The 21543-nt window shown below is 30.3% G+C and overlaps 1 protein-coding gene across 3 annotated transcripts in view; it reads left to right on the forward strand.

The window, feature by feature from the left end:
- LOC139500967 (multifunctional procollagen lysine hydroxylase and glycosyltransferase LH3-like) overlaps positions 1-20470 on the forward strand; it is a 37579-nt gene extending 17109 nt beyond the window's left edge. For all 3 annotated transcript variants that reach the window (XM_071289900.1, XM_071289902.1, XM_071289901.1), the window contains 14 exons: positions 1284-1347; positions 2821-2918; positions 4445-4546; positions 5180-5311; positions 5996-6117; positions 6816-6917; positions 8383-8508; positions 9079-9214; positions 10901-11014; positions 11548-11616; positions 13442-13546; positions 14120-14266; positions 14982-15110; positions 16658-20470. In XM_071289900.1, coding sequence (XP_071146001.1) covers positions 1284-1347; positions 2821-2918; positions 4445-4546; positions 5180-5311; positions 5996-6117; positions 6816-6917; positions 8383-8508; positions 9079-9214; positions 10901-11014; positions 11548-11616; positions 13442-13546; positions 14120-14266; positions 14982-15110; positions 16658-16813 — 1602 coding nt within the window. In that variant the 3' untranslated portion in view covers positions 16814-20470. The remainder of the gene's footprint in view (positions 1-1283; positions 1348-2820; positions 2919-4444; positions 4547-5179; positions 5312-5995; positions 6118-6815; positions 6918-8382; positions 8509-9078; positions 9215-10900; positions 11015-11547; positions 11617-13441; positions 13547-14119; positions 14267-14981; positions 15111-16657) is intronic.
- The last annotated feature ends 1073 nt before the right edge of the window (positions 20471-21543 follow it).

Here is a 21543-nt window from a genome sequence, read left to right on the forward strand (position 1 = left end):
TGTCCAGAATCAACTTAAATCTTTGTTATATACAATATACAATGTATATTCACTTTTTACTACCAACTGATAAATTAAAATAATCTTTACCATTCAGTGATAACAAGCAGTTTTTTTACATCTTAATATTTTATGATGTATTTAAATGAGTAGTTATTGTTGCAAATTCCATTAGAAATTTTAATTGAGATTAGTTTTGGAATAAGGGAAAGGGGGATGTGATTAAAAAAATTGGGTTCAATTTTTCTCATTTGAAATTTCATAAATAAAAAAGAAAATTTCTTCAAACATTTTTTTGAGAGGATTAATATTCAACAGCATAGTGAATTGCTCTAAGAGAAAACAAAAATTTTAAGTTCATTAGAACACATTCATTCTGTGTCAGAAACCTATGCTGTGTCAACTATTTAACCACAATCCAAATTTAGAGCTGAATCCAGCTTGAATGTTGTGTCCATACTTGCCCCAACCGTTCAGGGTTCAACCTCTGCGGTCGTATAAAGCTACGCCCTGCGGAGCATCTGGTTTAATGTAATGTTATGTTTTTAGTCATGATCATGATTATTGTTTAAATAAAAAAAAAAAAAAATGATATGAAAATCATAATTAACTGACAACTCTTTTAACATGATGTATTAGTTATTTTATTTTCAACTGAATTATTTAAGATTTTCATTTAAATTTGAAAAATATTCTTTTTTTAAAGCAGCCATTTTGTTTTGGTCAACTATAATATTCACGTGTGCAAAATGTGAGCAACTGCTCATATGAGCAATCTAATAAAATGCACATGTGAAACAAAAGCTCATATGAGCAGTTGCACGTGAGGCTTTTAACATGCAAATTAGGTTAGTTTCATATGTGCAATTTTTTTGCTCACAAAATGCTCACCTAATTTGCATGTTAAAAAACTCGTGTCCAATCATGTTAGTTTCTAACGTGAGCATCTTATGTGCAACTTATGTGCAACATGTTAGCACTTTTTGGTAAGGGTAGTTTTTGATGAAGTTAAAGTTACATCAACTTGAAACTTAGTACACATGTTCCCTATGATATGATCTTTCTAATTTTAATTCCAAATTAAAGTTTTGACCTCAATTTCACGGTCCACTGAACATAGAAAATGATAGTGGGAGTGGGGCATCCGTGTACTATGGACACATTCTTGTTTATAATTGAAATTTACTCCCAGTTGCTGTGTTTGCATGTATCTATGATCACAAGATCTGTCTTTGTAATATCAGCTTTTGTACATATTAACCATATCACATTGTTTTTATCAGGAGAAATGGAGGATGAAGTTGGACACAAAATCTGAAATATTCCAGAATCTGAATGGTGCTTTGGGTAAGTATTAACCCTTTCGCTGATGAGTCCCGGTTTACCGGGATTCACGCTTCAGACAACTGACGATGAGTCCCGTTTTACCGGGATCGGAATACATCTTTTATGTTTCCTGCTCAAAACAGTGCAAACATGAGTTATCTTTCTTTGATAAATACCCGGATGAAAGTGTAAACATGGCGCTTCCGTTTGTTGAAAACCGTGTCAAAATCAGACGAAATTTACGGAATTTACGAGAATTTGAAATGAGGGAACGTTTTTTTTAAAAGAATATGGAAGAATTGAAGCCAAACAAGTATACTCTTTTGACGTAAAATGTCGTTTTATGTACAAAACACTTGGAATGGACATCGTTCAGTGTGAGGAATTTGTACAGCCTCATAAAAATTTTCAAAATTTTGCCGTTTTGGGTTTAAAAATTACGATTTGGGGTCTAAAAGCAGAATTTTGAGAGTTTCACCTAGATAATGCCGAAAATTTGAAAATTTGAATATTTTATGAAGAAAAAATTATCAAAACATGAACAAAACTGTAAACATGGTGTTAGTGAATGAAATAAATACACAAATAACTACAAACAAGTTTTTATTGACATTTATTATGAAGATCTCCCACTTGAGTAATAGTAGCCAGGGAAGCCATCGTCTCAGAGTAGCTTCTCTCTGGGCAGCAATCGGTGAAAGGGTTAATGTTAAAGAAATAAGTTTTGAATTTTTATGCCCCACCTACGATAGTAGAGGGGCATTATGTTTTCTGGTCTGTGCGTCCGTTCGTTCGTCCGTTCGTTCATCCGTCCGTCCGTCTGTCCCGCTCCAGGTTAAAGTTTTTGGTCAAGGTAGTTTTTGATGAAGTTGAAGTCCAATCAACTTCAAACTTTGTACACATGTTCCCTATGATATGATCTTTCTAATTTTAATGCCAAATTAGAGTTTTTACCCCAATTTCACGGTCCACTGAACATGGAAAATGATAGTGCGAGTGGGGCATTCGTGTACTGAGGACACATTCTTGTTTTTTTAAGTGACAACATTAACCTGCTCCTAAACTACTTCCAGTATTCAGTAAATCTAAGAAATTTGAATTATTACATTGTTTGTGATAAAATACCTTATTTCAAAGTAATATAAAAACCGATAATTTCTCATTTGAACTTAATCCAATAATTTCATGCCTCTGATGTCTTTAACAACAATCGGACATGGTAAAAATTTTAATAGTTTATTCTTTGATGGATGAAAAGATTCCAGCCTATTCTTTTTTATTAGAATTGGATATTTATAGAATTAAACAACTAAATTAAAAATTCAAACAAACTTTTCAAAAATTTATACAGAAACAAAAAGGATTGCAAATAATCATCAGGATAATGATAACAGGCTTTGGACATGCAATGTAGATCAATGTATCATATTAAATGATTAATGATTATCTAATTCCTAAAATTATAATCAGTTATTTATTCCACTGTATTTTTAGGTGATACCACTCTGAAGTCGAAAGGGGACCACAGTTATTTGTACAACATGAAAACAGGAACATCACCCCTTATCATCCATGGGAATGGTCCAATCAAGGTATGTAGAGCACTTTTGCAAAAGCCTATTAAATAAAAATTTATAAGATTTTAGTTTTGGCCTATTAACATGATTAACATAATGAGAAAAAGGATTTCAGTTTCTTTTTAATGCTATTTATGCAATTATCAGGTGTCTAGAAATAACTAACTAACATGTGCTATGTGGAAAAAGGTTTTGAATAATTCTAGTGCAGTGTTAAGGGGAGATAACTTTCTAACTTAAACATGACTTGGAATATTATTATATTATCAAAGTTTAATGAAGAACGAAATATGTGAAAATGTTTTATTTTATATTTATTATATTAAACTAAGTAACTGTGAATTAAGAATGTTTTTCCAACTGAAGTTACCCTCATATATGGTAAGTAAAATATACTATACTAAAAGTGCTTTACTGATAATGATAATCAAGAAACATCAGAAATTCTGAAGTAAGATGTATTTAATAATAAAAAAAATTATTCATAAAAGATTTTAGTTTTATGAATTGAAAAAGTTCATTTGGCAAAATGTTTGGCAAAGATCATGTAGATGTAATGCATTTTGCAGACAGTATAGTGTATATTTTTTTCAGATTTTTTTTCTAATGGTATTAGGTTGAATTAATATTTGTTGTTAAAACTTTTAAGCAATAAATACTCATACTTATATTTTACTATTGCTTTATTTTATGACCCATTTGTCTTGTCTGTGGAAAGAATGATATTTCCATAGCTTGGAAATATGTTTTTAATATTTTTCCTACTTTTTAGAGACTCTAAAAAAATAGAGGGTTATTTTTACTAGTAATTTACTTAATATTTTTTTCTTAGAAAAAAAAAATGGTTTACCCTTTTGCATAAATGGAAGGTTTTGAATCTTTTCTTTTATTTGTTTCCTATTATTGAGGAAACTTGAGGGTCTAAATAATGCATACCTGAAACAAGGTATCTAGAAAGAAAGAAAGTAAAACATTTCAAAAGAAAATAAATAGAAATGTTGGAATAAAAGAAGGTTGAAGGAATAGAACCTGGTTGAGGAAGAGCAAGCTAAAGGGCTCTCATTTCAAAAGTGTTCATCTTACAACAGCAAATTTTAAAGAGAGGGAGTAAAAACAAGAATGATAGTATTGAGTGATATAGGATGTGACTGCCAGCATAGAATCAGAGACTAAACTGGTCAAATTTTCTACAAAGCACCTTATGGCAGAATGGAAATACAAACATTTGACAAAATAAAAAAAAGTGTTTTTAACAAACATTTCATGATAGAAATATTTATTGCGTAACTTACATTATTGTAAAATCGAATAAATTATAAACACCTGCATGACAATTTTCAAGCTTTCACATACAGTTTATATAGAGTAAAATAAAACAATAACAAGTTGTGCCACCATGGCCTACATTCATTTATGAAGCCAATTTTGTCATGGTTTGAGTCTGTTAAATGTCACCTTTTATCGATTTACAGACGCTCTTATATTTTAATTTGTTTTCCATATTAAATTTGTTGTGAAACCTAAGAATGTTGATTTTGCAGTCGGAGTTTAATAGAATAGCCAATTATCTTGTTGATGGGTGGACTACCAGTGCTGGATGTTTGTCATGCAAAAGAAAAACTATCAGTTTGGAAGGATTAAAGGTAGAAAAATTTTATAATATTTAAAAACAGTCGATGTTTGTTGCACAAGATGCATATTTTAACACTGGATAATGTCTCTTCAGTCATACTCCATGCTATATTTGTCAATTCAAAGCTTATAACAAGCAAGACAATCTCTGAAGAGCTAATATACCTGAAAAGATATAAAATAATAGCCAATCTGGAAAAGGAATCAGAGCTATGCATAAGGGAGATATAGATATAACCATGATAAACACATTGTATTGTCAACCTTGTATGTGAAAGTAGAATTAATGTTTTACATTTCAATCCATTTGCATTGTCTAATGTTTACCTAGATGATTAAGTATGATATAATGAAACAAGTCTTGATACATGAGGGTTTTCATCTTTGTCTTTTTCTTGGGAGATTAAGCCTCATATTTTTATAAAACTCTGAATCTTATTTATTGTAATTTGATGATTATTTTATCTTATGTTTCTTTAGCCTTTGGTATTTCATTTGATACGTAATTATCTCAGGTAAAATGTGTTCTACAGACATAATTTTCACCATTGTTGGTCATCAAAGCTGTTGACAAACCGCAAGTTTTACATGCCATTTTAATAATTATACAAACAAATTGACTGGCCTATTTACATGTATTACAGGAAGATGAGTACCCTGATGTCCAGTTATCTATCTTTATTGATCAACCTACTCCATTCTTACCTGAGGCATTGGAAGATGTGGTAAACCAGGATTATCCAAAGAAGAGAATTAATCTATTCCTTCAGAATCAGGTAAAAAAATCAACAATCCAAAGCAGAGAGAGCAACAATCGATTCATTCAAAGATTAATTAATGAAAACTATGAAAGATCACTGTGAAAAATAATGAGTAGGAATATTTTCGGGGTACCTAGTTTAAATGAGTTATTGCTGTTGAGTGATCATTTTAAGTCTGTTTGTGTTTGGACAAAACTAGCGTAATAGAGAGAAATCGTAAAGAGAAAAACTTGTCACCGATAGAAAAGAAATCGTAAACAGAAAAACTTGTCACCGATAGAAGAGAAATCGTAAACAGAAAAACTTGTCACTGATAGAAGAGAAATCGTAAACAGAAAAACTTGTCACCGATAGAAGATCAATCCTAATAAATAAGAGATTATAGCCATGGATTATATTCTTTAGATTTAAGAAGATGTGGTATGAGTGCCAATGAGACAACTCTTCATCCAAGTCACAATTTGTAAAGGTAAACCATTATAGGTCAAAGTGCAGTCTCTCAACACGGAGCCTTGGCTCACACAGAACGTACTATCGTAGAAAGTGGCTGTTGTTGAATAGTTATACAGGAGAACTTGTTTTTCATGTGTGATGGTAAAATTTCATTGTTCATATTTCTAAATGTCAAATTAATCTATTTACATCATATTTAGGTTTAAAATGGTGAATCAAAGTGAAAAATCCTAATTCTATTTATAGGCTGTGTACCACAAGAAAGATGTTGCGACATTCTTAGAAGTCTATGGTGATAAGTATAAATCTGTGACGGTAGTTAATCCCGAGGACAACATGAATACCATAGCTGGCAGGAACTGGGCTCTGTAAGTGATCAAGTCATATATTCTACTACTAATTAGAGTTAAAGCATGTATGTTAACTTTCAATTTGTTTATATGATAGTACCAATATTATTGCTGAATTTGTTAAAACCACACAATTAAATAATCATTAAAACAACTACAGGTCACTGTACTACCTTCATCAAATAGCAAAAATCCATACCCTATATGGTAAGCTATAAAAGGCACAGGTATGACAATGTATGTGAAACAATTAATAAAAGAAGACTTTAATGACATAAAAGTGGAAACCGTTCTGAGAGAGTGCAACTAAAGACACCCCTTTACTGTAGACTCCTAGTTTAAGACAAGCAAATAACTGTGGTAAATCGAGAGGAAACCAATTACCTCCAAGAAGTTCAGCTCTGCATTTTTTGTCAAGAAAAATGGATGATTGAAGAATAAATCAAATGTTTTGTCAAACATGAATAGATCTACAGTATTTTAAAAAGAAATAACCACATTAGGTAGATTACCAAAAGGATAAATATGTTAGAGCTAAAACAAATTTGCTTCATAAGAAATGAGACTCTGTAATGGTTGATGAATATGTATTTTTGTCTTTAGGGAGATGTGTTTGAAGACCAAGTGCCACTGTTCCTTTGTGTCAATACTTGTTTAAGATATATATGTGATGTGTGACTTTGCATGGTTAATGAATTATGTTTTTTTGTCTTTAGGGAGATGTGTTTGAAGACCAAGTGTCAGTATTTGTTTTCTGTGGATGGTCATGCTCATATTACAGAACCTAGTCTGTTAAAGAGCCTGATAGAACAGAATAGGTAAATATGTTTTGAAAATTAATTTCTTAGTGCAATCTTTTATTGAAATTGCCATGTTTTGTATTTGGATAGACACATTACTTGTACCTTATACCTGGTTTCATCTATTAAAATAATTACATAGTAATGATGATGAGTGATTGGTGTATCACCTGTTACATATATATGGTACAATTTGGGCTATACTACTTTTGTTGCTTCTGTCTTAGACATTATGTAAAATCAAGCATTCGTAATCCTGAGTATCTCAGAAACAATCGCTTACCTTTAAATACAAGGCATCAATGATAATAAATCATTTTCTTTTTAACTAAAATATTATAGGATTAAACACATTTTTTCTAGAGGTTATTGATGTGTAAACCGGGGCGATTAACTCGCAAACTGAATAAAAGTCTGAAGGACTTTTATGTTGAGTTTGTGAGTAAGAGCCCCAGTTTACACATCAATAACCTCTAGAAAAAATGTGTTTAATCCTTATAATTTTTCAGCCAAACATTTTTTGTTGTTGATGGCTATTATATATATTTACCAATTAAAAGCAAAATGGCAAGTCGTAACTAAGGAGTACGCCGCCATCTTGACTTTCTAAAAACCATAAATGTCCGATAAATACAACGGAATCTTAAATGAAATAGCACCTACCTCAAAAACTTCATTTTAATTAAATTTTATCCGAATTTGAAGCGTACACGTAACGAAATAATCTTTCTCTTGAAAATTTCCATTTGCATGACGTCATGTTTTGCCATGACGTAAATTCGCCAAATCCCGTATGAAATTTCGCGGAATTTTATTAAATTTAAGTTTTGTACATTTTCGAAGCTTTAGTGCAATAAATTTAATTCTTTTTTTGTTATATATATGCACTAGAATAGTCACAACTGTTATGCAATTGTTTTTTAATCTCAATTTGCTGAAAATCCCGGGATCACTGCAAGCTTGTGTATCGCGCATGAATAGATTTCAAAAGTAGTTTCGGAAACATGGTTTATCGAAGTGTAAACTTAGAGAAAAATTCTAATTGACCAATCCAATTCAAGTATTTATAGATATGCAAATCATATAAGAATTATTCAAAGTCAAAAACTACAATGTATGAACATTGTAGGAAGTTATACAAAATAAAAGATGTAGAGATATTTATAGTTTATAACTTAAATAGTACTTTTATATCAATACTTATAGAAAAGGAACAGTTTGGATTATTCATTGTTCTTAATGAAACTTATATTGATAAAACCACCATATTTTTATGGCCCTGCCACTAAGTGGTCGGGGACATATAGTTTTACCCTTGTTTCTTTTAATTTTGTTGTTGTTGATCTTTTTGGTGTTGACACTACAGTTTAAACATACATTGTTACAAGACACAATTACATTATATAAATGACATTAATATTATATGACAAAGAAATAATAAGAATTTAAGGGTTTGTTTGACAATGATTGTTATATATTTCAGAACTGTGATAGCACCAATGGTTTGCAGACCACAACAGTATTGGTCTAATTTCTGGGGATCTGTTAGTGACATTGGTTATTATGCCAGATCAGCTGATTACATGGACATAGTTGCATATAAAAAAGAGTAAGATAAATTATCAGTTGGAGAAACTGCAGTTTATTTTAATGTTTAATTTTAAAGTAGTTTGTATTGATGGTTATTGTAGAGGCACATATCCCCATAAAATGAATAAATTGAATAACAAATTCAATTAAAGTTCGAAGTGTATAAAATAGTGATGTCCATATAATGTGGTTAATCTAATTTTTGTGGGGACCAATTTTTGTGATGGAGGAAAAAAATCATTTAAACGGAAACCAAAATGTGATTCCAAAACTAATTTTGCTTAAAACCCTTCAGAAAATGTGTATTTCGTTGAAAACTTTTAAAAATTATTTATAATATCCACAAAGTTTAACACACCAAACACAGTTATAACAATGAATCCAGGATATACTGGCAAATTTTGTAAAATGTTTTAAAGAGTACTTATAAGAACAATTGGTGATTGACTTTCCCTATCCTGGATTTGAGCTATTTAATTTACGTTTTATGATGATTCCAGGTAAATATTTTATAGATAAATGAATAATTCATGGTATAGATTTGGACAATCAAGTTTAAGATTATGATTTTATTATCTGTTAATTTCAGGGGCTTGTGGAATGTTCCTTACATGAACAGTGTTTATTTAGTCCATGGATCTCTGATGGGAAAACTAAAAGATGCTTTTACCAGACAAACTGTTAGAGATGCAGACATGCATTTTGCGGAAAATCTTAGGGAAAAGGTAAAAACATGAATGGTTAATTTTCAGGTAGTTTGAAGTAAAAAAAAATGTACTCCTATATATGAGGCTTGGGATTTATAAATAAATCATGCAATATTAGTATGTCATATGAAAATGAAGTATGTGGTACTGAAAAGCTTTAGATAGTCTGCCTTATTAACTTTTTATCAACCTATGAAATAACAGTGATAATCCGATTTCATTTACGCACACAGTCACATGATGTTGCCAGAAGACATGGTTGAGACTAACAACATAAAGTATAGTTTATTTTACCTTAACCATACATCAAAAAAAACATCAATTAATCAGATAAAATAGTGATCAAATCATTAGATTGGAAAATTCTAATATTAGTTCAAATCATTCTATCATGTCTATAGCTAGTTGCCAAATTGGGTCTTCAGAAAAAAATAGCCACATGCCTAGAAAAAAGTAAAAACACAAAAATACTGAACTCCGAGGAAAATTCAAAAAGGAAAATCAAAAATCAAAAGGCAAAATCAAAAGTCCAAACACATCAAACAAATGGATAACAACTGTCATATTCCTGACTTGGTACAGGCATTTTCTAATGTAGAAAATGGTGGATTGAACCTGGTTTTATAGCTAGCTAAACCTCTCACTTGTATGACAGTCGCGTCTAATTCCATTACATTGTCAACGATGCATGAACAAAACAAACATACTCAAAGAGTAAAAATGTCAAAAATAGGGGTACAACAGTCAATATTGTGTTATCTAAATATGAAAATGTCAATTTATAGTGTAAAACCTTCATGTTGAAATGGTCATTATTTTAAAAATCTGCTATTTTATAAATAATTTTATGCATTTTATTGGGTATTTAGGAGATAACTGTATTGTATTTTAAGCTTGGTCTTTGTTCAACGTAGATTTTACTGTCCCAAATTGAGTTTACCTAGCGACGAGGAGCAGAGATAGGTAAACGGATATTTGCTACAGTAAAATCAAGTTTTACAAAGGCCAAGCTTAAACTACAATACAGTTATCTCCATTTTAATGCCACATATTAAAATAAAAGTCATTTAATAAATATTTTGGCTAAAAATGGAATGAATGAAAAAGTCTGCGAAACTATTGCATGTCTTTAGCATCTAAACAATGTGACCTCATATGTATACTCTTAAAATCAAACATGAATACTAAACATATTTTTACTTTTTGTACGCTTCAAAATGGTTTCAATATAGACAAAAAGAAGATTTTGAGGCTCAAAATGTGACTATCTTGGGTTTTTTTGAGAAATTACATACCCCAAAAAAAATGGGAATTCAAAATGGTGGCTTTCTTAGTTACTGACTGGTAGAACGTGTAATCTAACCCCTCAAAATATTTGTCAACCTCAAATGAAAATTATCGCTACAAACTAATTGCATTAGAATTTTATATATTTTGAAATGAGCTGGTAATTCTATTGATTTACAGGGTAATTCTTTTTATTTACAGGGTAATTCTATGTAATTTAAATGGTATTTCTATGCATTTTAAAATGTATTTCTTTGATTTTTTTTCCAGATATTTCTATGTACATGATGTGTTTTATCTAGTATTTTTTATGTATTTCATACAGTATTTCTAGTATTTTATTGGATATTTCTAAGTACATGATTGTTTTATTGGGTATTTTTATGTATTTTATATAGTATTTCTATGTATTTTCAGGGTATTTTTATGTATGTGACAAATACAAAATATTTTGGTCATTTGGTGAACTTTGATGAATACCCTACAAGACATTTACATAATGACATGTATGAGATTTTACGCAATCCTTATGTAAGTATGATTAATATCCAATATTCCTATGTCCTAGGCTAGATTCTACATTGCTCATGCAAAATGTTGTCCATGATACTAATAAGAGCCATCCCTTATGGTCTCTAAAAGCAATTAACTTCTATGACCATAAGTTATAGCATTTACAAGAAAAAGTACTGAAAAAGTGAGACTAAATTAAATATGACCAACATAATCAATTGATGATTTATTCTCAGACCTTTCTTGACATGGAATCGAATGTAAAACCTAGAAACTTAACAGTGAACCAGTTTATGATTTTACTAGCAAGTTTAGGGATGGTATAATGGTTACTTGATAAACCAGTTTTTCATTTAATTTCCATCCATTGATTGTGAGGCTGTATAAAATGTTATGTAGGTACTCATTCTATAAATATTGGCCTATTTGTGATAATAATCACCTGATAATTACTTAACAGAAGTGATTTTAAAATTCTTCCCCCTCCACAATTTTTTTTGGTACAAAATGATGTGTGTTAATTGTAATAATTGTTTTATGTAATATTTCAGGACTGGGAAAAGAAGTACATACATGCCAATTATTCTTCTAGTTTAGCAGAGAATGCTGATATTGCACAGGTAAAATAAAACTGGTCAATTAAGGATTTTTTTCTATTGCACAGTACTAAATATATAATTTGTTTGAAATGTGAATCTTTTTGTAGGAGGATAAGCAGACAGTATATATTTATTTTCGGGTTTGTCAACTTTATAGTTTGTTTTTACTTTGACTTTTTCAGTATATTGATAAACTTAATTTTTATCACTATTTTTTCAACTTCACCTTTGGTCATCAGTTGAACCATGGAAGTAATATTTAGAAGGAATAACAACGACTAATTAGCATGTATTTATAGCATGCTGAGCTCTGTACTAAAGTCATACAATTTCATCCAATTATAGTCTCAGCGGTAAGACCCCTTTGGTTACTATCTGCGTTACCGCGGTTGTAAAATGGCATCTGGAATTTCTTATCAGTCACGTGGTTTTATCGAGTCCGGTAATTATAAAGTACCTGTGTGAAATCCGAGGTTTATTAATAAGAAGGTGGCGCTGTATCATATAAAACCTCTGCCTTCAGATGAAGTCGTATGATGTAAAAAACTTGAAAAACGGACGAGAATTGTTCAAACTACGGCAGTTTAACATGGAAAATTGTATTTAATTTAGCATATTTTTGCTTTTTACCTTTTGTTTTAAACTGTTCTAAAAGTATTTTCCGGTTAAAAGCGGATCCCGAGTTAAACAGATAAATACCGTTGAATCGATCAGGTTTCGCATGATGTTAAACAAAATAGTGTAGGCAAATGTAGGCATAGATTTTTTTACTGTTGAAATGTGCAAAGTTAATCGAGATTGAATAAAAGAATATTTACTTTCAAGTATTCTAAATTTATGTATATGTCATAAATGTCATTGATTGCATTATTGAAACTGGACAACTAAAATGGGGATAATATTTTTGTAAATATATATTATTGTGGAATGCTTGTATTAATATAATTAGCTATACAGCAAAAATTATAACAAACCGACGAAATGGGCTTGAATCTATCTGTCTTACGGTAAATTCATTTTTACACAAATTAGTTTATGTATCAAGACCTTAAATTGAAGGATAGAACCGTTTAGAATTGTGAATATTTTAATTGACTATAAATACAAGAAGGATTTAGATTTTTCGTATTAAATAAAGGGGGTCCAAATGTATTTTTTTTACAATCATCTTCTTAACTTACGGAAATGTTTTCTTAACTGTCTGTAAATATTAAAATTGAAATGACACAATCTTGTTCTATGTGATAGCTGTCGGTTTAAACTATTATGATCAAACTAACCAAAAAAAGGCAAAAATTGGACTAAAATAAAAATTGAACGAATGACTCTTTCGGCAGCGTACATCAACGGAATGTAACGAATGAACTATTCGGGTTACTTCGCACGTATAAACGACAAAATCTTATCTGTTCGTAGTTCTACGTGAACACGAAAATGACTGATAAGTGTCAGTGATTTGATCAATCACATGCGGAGAATCAACTTCCATGCCAGATATTGAACCAATTAACAAGTTATTGAAAGATGGGCGGTAACGCAGATGAAACCTTTGAAGTGACGACGTTGTTATTCCTTCTAAATATTACTTCCATGGTTGAACAATGATGAATTTTAACATGTGATTTATTTTAAATTTGAAAAAAACTTTGTTGATTCAAATGACTTCTTTATCTTAGATTTTCTTGAATGCCATATTAGCAAATTGAGTTTAAAACCAATGTGAGTAAAAATTGATAGGTAAATGAGTGTTTTGTTTAAGATTGTTTTAGATTATAAAACAAGATTTTTTTTATTTAAGTTTTTCTTAATGATAATATTTTCCTGACTAATTTTTTTTCTATTTCAGCCATGTCCCGATGTTTTCTGGTTCCCAATTGTAACTGAAACTTTCTGTGATCATTTAATTGAGGAGATGGAACATTTTGGACAATGGTCTGGTGGTAAAAATGAGGTAATTATTGACCAGTGTTCAGTTTGTTGTTTGGCTTCTGTTTTGTTGGCTCTATAAATGATTTGACAAGCAACCAAGCTCAACTCAATATTTAGGATTGTTTCACTGGTTTAAACCACTTAGCGATGACATTAAGGTGAATTAGAGAATTCATTGGCAATTAATACCGCCACAACTTACAGTGCATCATTTGAAATGTGAGACGTTATTTTGTGATGTCCCATCAATATTCCAACAACATGCTAATTTAAATTAAAAAAAATTCTAATACTGCTTGTATTCTTTATGTGATGAAATTCAGGACAAAGACAGTATACATAAAATGTTTATCACATTCTGTTTTTACCCTCATTACAAACCTGTCTGGTGACATAAAATACACAATGTTCTTAAATGATTTAATGTCTGCAAGCCTATTGTTTGCTTGATAAGACAAATATTTCCAGATTCCGTAGGTCTTTTGTTTTAGACAGGTTCCACAGTATTGTTTGCTTGATAAGACAAATATTTCCAGATTGCGTAGGTCTTTTGTTTAAACAGACAGGTTCCACAGTGTATAATATCTGTTTTCAGGATTCCAGACTTGCCGGTGGCTATGAGAATGTACCTACAGTCGACATACACATGAACCAGATTGGGAATGAGGAAAACTGGTTACATTTCCTAAGGAAATATGTATTGCCATTGCAGCAGAAAGTGTTTACAGGATACTTCCATGATGTAAGGCTATACATTATTCTTAATTATTACCTCCCCTGTTTTTGTCAGATAAAGTAAGGGCAATACAATACAGAGGTTAATGATATAAGTTTAAAAGAAAAGATAAATATTATTGAATGTTGTTTCTAACGGAAGAAATATAACAGTATGTTTTTTCAAAGTAAGAAGAATAGTAAATGATACATCCTACTCAAGTTTAGGTAAAAATAACTAATGATTAGATTCCAGTCCAGAGATTGATTCACTGCGAGACTAAATTGTGGTGTATTTGACCAGACGACCCAAGACTTACAGCAGAGTATTTATTTAAGAATTGAATGCTTCTTATTGTAACTTCATTGGGGTGTAAAATCGTTGACTGAAGTACATTTTGTATGAAGTGCAGAAGCGATTCATTCTAAAAATGTGTGCACGGTCAACGCTTTTACAACCCTATGAAGTTACAAAAAGAAGCATTCAATACTTATAATTACATTTTTTTAGCTAGGGCTTTACCTGTGCCAGAAGATTTATATTTGCTATCTTCTTGTCCCTGATTGTGACCTACCTTCAAGGTCAAATTTCAAAGATGAGAAATATCAGTGGAATTGTATGAATCCCAAATTTACAGAAAATAAGCTTCTTCTAAAAGTTTTTGCATTTTACAGTATACGAATTTGTTGTTCTATAATTATATGATGTCACATGATTAATCAGTCTTTTATGTAATTTGTAGCCACCAAACTCCATAATGAACTTTGTTGTACGATACAGACCTGATGAACAGCCATTGTTACGACCACATCATGACTCATCAACTTTTACAATAAATATTGGATTAAACAACCCAGGTGTAGATTATACAGTAAGTATTGTTTATATCCTTGGAAAATTGTGAACAGCAACAACGAAAAACATAGAGAAAAGATGTAGGCTTTACATCAATGAGAAAGCAACCAAACAATAAAATTAACAAAAGTTAAAATCTAGATTGCAACAGGGCAAAAGACAGTTGTGACATAATGTAAAGCTCTAAATCATTCCAAGTCTATCAAAGGTCTTATTATCAACACCCAACACACAATTTGATTGTTTTTTTTCAAATTAGCTAATCTTCCAGTTTGTTCTATAAGCAATTAAACTTTTCACATCACTGTCAGAGTGACAGCAAACCAGATTTCCTACATGAAATGATATTTTGGAATCTGGACCCCCATATGGGACCAAGTAAATAAATAAATAAATTGGTGCATCTTTCAGAAATAATAAGGCCAAAATTAATATAAGTATCAGCTTTCAAAACTTATAAGTCTACAACTAAATAGTGATAAAAGGTAAAATCGTGAAAATCGAAAAAATGAGAAAATCCTAAAGAAAATTGGGGTTAAAAATTAGAAAATAAAAAATTAAGTCTACTGACTTAAAAACTAGTACTGAAAAAATACTAGTACTGTAGAGTCTTGTATAGTCCAAGTTTTTCTCTCCAAAATTGGACCTTCCAGAGGGGGTACCGACTATAGAGTACAATAAGCAAGAAATAAAAGAAAAAGTTAAATTTCGCAGGCGTGGTGGTTTGTTTACATTCAGCCATCTTTTTTATTGATATTGTAGAGGGCGCTCTCATCATTTTTCTAGCTAATAATTTTAACTCGTCCATATTAATAAGTTATTTCTATTCGATATAAAAAAAAGTGATAAATATAAAAACTAAACCTTTCATTACAAATTTCTCCTTACTTTTCAATGCATTGGTTGAAATAAACTGGTATCTGCTTGATTGAAACAATACAAACATAGTAAAAAAGACAACCCTAAACCAGCTTAGAATTTGTAAACTACAAAACGTAATCGGTAATTGATCATTCCGTTTTGGTGTTTCATACTGACTAATATGGTTTGTATTAGCATAAGACCCTTCAAACATTAATGTGATAGTTATATCAAAGACTGATTTACAAAAAGATGGAACTGTTTTACTTTCAAAGTCGTATTATAGTGATATCTGTCATGTAAGGATTTCGACTTAACTTCTTATTTTACACATGTTTTTTAAACTTCCTGTTTAAAAATACACAAGTTTCTAAATTGTTTTTTAAGTGAATTAAACTTATTTTCGCAATCATGAAGCGTTCTAGAATAATTTTCAAGCAATTTCAGCTTTTGTTTGATGATGGAAAACAGGTTTTCCCAAGAAAATACCACAAACGATCGCACTGGATTTGAAATTACCGAAGTTTTATTACACCTTTTCAAACAGTTACAAAAAGTTTTTTACCGAAAATTTCGTGGGGAGAAGGGGTGCGGACTATGTACCAGTGCAAACTATACAAGCCTTTCTACGGTAAACACCTATTATGTTTGGGGATTTCTTAATTAACAGAATTTTATATGAAACAATATTTAATATTTTAGGGTGGTGGATGTAGATTCATCCGGTACAACTGTAGTGTTACTGGTACAAGAAAAGGATGGATGCTGATGCACCCTGGGAGATTAACCCATTATCACGAGGGTTTGAAAACTTTATCGGGAACCAGATATATAATGATCTCCTTTGTAGATCCATAAATATTCGTCACTGATGAAGATTTTGGTGCTTTTTATTTTTTATAACATTTATCTGTTGATCGTTTGTTGTATACATGCAGTATGTAATGAGATTTTGAATGTGCCATCAGATTGTTTTGTGCTTCAAAACTGGGAAATTTTCCACAAAGGATATTAATTTTGTAGTTTTTGCATTCACATCATACAAGGGTAAATATCCCCTCACTAAGTGTATTTGGAAAGCATAACTATTGATATGCAGTACAAATTCATCTTTGATGGATGAATAAATATTCATGCAGTAGTCTGTCAAATCATAGATAAAAGTTGTACCTCTTACTGTTTTGGTGATATAAATAAATCATGATAATGATTCTTGGTAAATGGTGTTAAATAGATAAATTACTCTTTACATTTTGTTAACTTTGGACCAAGAAGATAAATTTACAAATCAGCAATTGTAACAAGGCAGTTCTTCACTTAAAAATCTGAATTATAAAGATAATATCAATGTTATTATGTGGTGCCTTGGCTATTTGTAAATATAAAGCTACGAACTGTCTGTATTTGTTAGGTTTGTTTGCACATAACCAGCATACTCAACTTTACTGCCTTTGGGTTTGTAGTACCTAAAGAAAGTTTTGTAATGAAATGTTTTATGATAGTGTTTGACTATTTGATAGTTTTAGGATTGTATTCATATACAGTGTACTGAACTTGATTTTACATTTTAAACTCTGTTTGTAATATTGAATATCTGTTCTTAAAAAGGCCTTGTTGTACAAAGTTCAAATATTGGTTTATTAAAGGTTAAATTCAGGTTGAAAAAAATGTTTTTGCAAAGAGAAAATTAATATGCTATATTTTTTTTTAATGCAAATTGGTAGTAATTTACATTTTTCTCATGTTTTTAAGCCATTATTTAAAAAAAAAAAACCTGTTGATTTTTATTTTGTCACAATTTTACATATATGAAGGTCACAAATTAAAGCTAAAACGTTTTCAAACTATTCAGCTCAACAAGTGCAAACTTAAGGTCTGTTGTGATAAATTTATGAAATGTGATAATGATGTGATGTTTCAAGATTGAAATTTATTGGTTGAAAAGATGAAGTTTGAAATGTAAATTTTTACTAAATCATGTGGTTTAGATAATTGGTTATGTGTGTGATTATATATGGGAGGTTTTATATGATAGGTTAACACAAAATTGTTTACGTCTTTCATATTGTTGTTGTATATTGTAAATTATGTAGGTTGATTAACTGTCCAAGATAGTATGAATATTTTCTAGGGGTAGGCAATTAGGGAGAAGCAATTTTTCGGAGGTTGGTTTGGATATTTTTACTTTTATTTCTATCCTGTTACAATTCCTCCTATATTACAGGTATTATATTGAATATTGTTTTACCAATCAAGTTTCTATATAGAAACATATGTCTAATTGTTGAGTTGACAAAATGTTGTATTGTTAAATTTGGTTATATGCTGTCCTGTAGCTAAATTTTAATTTTGTAAACTAAATAACTGCTTTGAAATTAAGGTCAAAATGCCTTCTGGGACGGTTGAAGCATGCAATTTAAGAACAAGGTTGGCCATACATCCTTTAGGGTCAAGGTTATCATATGCTCTTAATGAACACTTAGTTTTAATGCTCATGAAAATGTTATTAATGATAGCTCTTTTAAACAATTTCTTCAAAAATATCCTTTGACTTGTTAAAAAAAACCTGATCATGAGAATTCCACCAAATTATTTGTAGATACCTGTATATAACAAATGTATATGAAGTTGATAGTATATATTTGGATACATTTTCTGTTGAAGTAACCAAGGTATTATTATGATATTAGTACAATTTGAAAACTATACTCTGTGCTTATGACACTTATATGGGTCTGGATTAGTTTACAGAATATAGAAAAATATGCAAAATATTAAAAGAAATAAAAGAATAATTGACCATAAGAATAGAGAATAATGGTCTAAAAATTTAAGAATAATAGAAAGATAAATCATAGAAAAAAGAATAATTGTGTGCTTGAATATTAAAAAAAAAAAAAGAAAAAAAAAACTGAAAAATTAAAGAATGGAGAAAAAGACCCCCCTCCCTCCCCATCCAGACCCTTCAATACTTGATTTACAATATATTATTTATTGTATGCGACTTCAGTAATCAGCACTTTCTTAAATAGACTATTATCAAAATATCAACTTTGTTTCCAATTTAATATTTTTTTTGGCCGAGGGAAACAACTCCTAATTAGGACAAACTAGTCCCTGCTTATTCCAAGCAATGGTAGAAGCATAGTTTATTGCTTTAGATATGACAATCATTTTAACTTTGCAAGTGAACCATACATTTAAAAGATATATGCATGCATGATGGTGGTTGTGGTATGAAAATGCATAATAGCTTATACATTTGTAGTACAATAATCAAGCTCTTTCCATAAGGTTTGCTTTGATGTTGAAATATTATTACAGATTTAAACTTTGGCCTTGAAAATTTTCTAAAAAACATTTTTTCAATCATGTCAAATCTTATCAGGTGTTGGCTGTACATGTAATTAGGCCATGTAGAAAAAGGTTATCAAAACTATGTTTCATTATATTACATGCTTGTTTATTGTATCATATGTGGTTATCAAGTACATGTTGTTTTATATTATATCGCAATTAAATGGAGTAAATTTTGCAATTTCTAGTCACACATATTTGAATAAATTGTTTCTATTATATTTTATAGATTTATTGAATCACAAAATTAAATATTTAATTTTCATGTTAAGATTAAGTGAGCAGCTTAAATTGAGCCATGGATGGAGTAAACAGGTTTTTTGAATGTTTTTTTATGCAATTTTTGTTGTTGTCTAAAATCTGATTATTTGAATACTGACCTTATATTTCAATGATAATATAATTACAAGATATGATTTTTTTTTTAGATACATGCAGAAATAAGGCAAACATTGCCTATTGATTATGCAATTACGGATCAAAATGTTTTGTGATTACCAAATCCCTCAAAACAGTATTTTCTGATGTGTATTACTTTTACTTTTGAAAAGTTTATTGATTTTATAAGAAATCTGAAATCCAATCTACTTTGATACATAGTTTTACGGGTGGTCTACACGAGTAAAAAAAAATCAAGAATTTAAAGTGTTTGTTGCTGTATCGATTACAGATTTTATAATAAAAAAAAGTCCATGCCTAAATATTATTATTCAACCATAATAAGCGGTTGATATGTTGGTGAAAAACAATATGAAAAATTTTATATTTTTATTTTTTTATATGATAAAGATGTTGGTTTTTTTAATAGAACAGCACAAAATCTAAACATTACTGAATTCTGTGCTGACCTTTTAATGGTTTTGAAAAGAATATTTATTCTTAGAAATGCCAATAGATTAGTAGTTTTTTGTGAGCCAAGCCTTTGATATTGAAGAAGGTTTCACATCTTATCAGTTTTAGCCATTAAAGATAATTTGTTGACATTGTAGATTTGTTGATTATGGGAAATAAGATAATTTGTTAACACTGTAGATTTGTTGATTATGGGAAATAATATTATTTTATTAGTTAAGGATCTACATCTATGAATCTCATTGTTTCATAATACAAGGTTGATCTTTGATGACATTTTTACAATAAAAGCTGCCTCGAGAAGAATTCTAGTTGTATTACTGCTTTCGATTGGAAAAATAAATTTATAAAAATGAATGGAAATCCTTGCATTTAAAAAAGAGTTGTGGGATTTGCCAATGAGAGAACAAAACAATGACACTAAAAAAACCTACCAAACACCAACACTATTTCCTGCATATTTAGTTTCCAGTGAAACCTGATAGACAACTTTTGAGTTCAATGCATTTCCGTAAAAAAATTTGGTTTTAGTGAACGTCATTTGTGTGTTTAGAGGCATCATCACTTCCCATATTATGTTGAGCGAGTGGTTGGAAAACTATGATGCTTTACTGCAGGAATTATTCGCCAAATTGAATTCTTTTAATTGACAATCAGCACTGCTGTCATTAGGGAATTGTGATTAAGTACCAACAGATCAAACATTATTTCTAGTTTATCCTGCACAATGAATATCACTGAGACACTTGATGAACGTTCATAGTGCAGGGATACATGCGATCCCCTCTTTAAGGTTAATGACGTCATAAAGGCGCGCATAATGACGATATTTTTTCAGGTGAAGGACAAACTTGATAGTGGTCTATTGGGAAACCATTGACTTCTTCGCTAAATCAACAAGATAATTTTAACCAAACTGTACAGAAATGATTTAAAAGTAGTCCTCTTCAATCAAATCTTGAGATGAACTTGGCAACTTGAAAAAATTACACATAGTTCTGAACTTCTGAAATCACATTTTGATAATCTGTGAAACCACATGGCCAATTTTAACCAAAATTGAATCCTAATTTTCTTCTGATGGAATAAGGACACATAGTTGAGGCAATCTTTGATTGTCTAAATTTACTATCAACTAGAAAAACAGCAGTTTAGAGACTACTTGAAATGTTTATGGTGATACACATGTTGGGTTTTTGTTTCTCAAACTGTTTTTATGCACTGATATCATAATATTGACAGTTTTGATTAGTTTGTAAGTTCTACCATGGGAGTTTAAATGTCCAATTAGTAGCTTCTGTCTTGGTGTTAAATACATGGAGGAAATAACTCAAGAGAAGAAGACAACCTAGAACACTGATGATTTTTTTTGTGATGCT

The sequence above is a fragment of the Mytilus edulis genome, chromosome 13, assembly GCF_963676685.1.
Source record: "Mytilus edulis chromosome 13, xbMytEdul2.2, whole genome shotgun sequence".
NCBI lineage: Eukaryota > Metazoa > Mollusca > Bivalvia > Mytilida > Mytilidae > Mytilus > Mytilus edulis.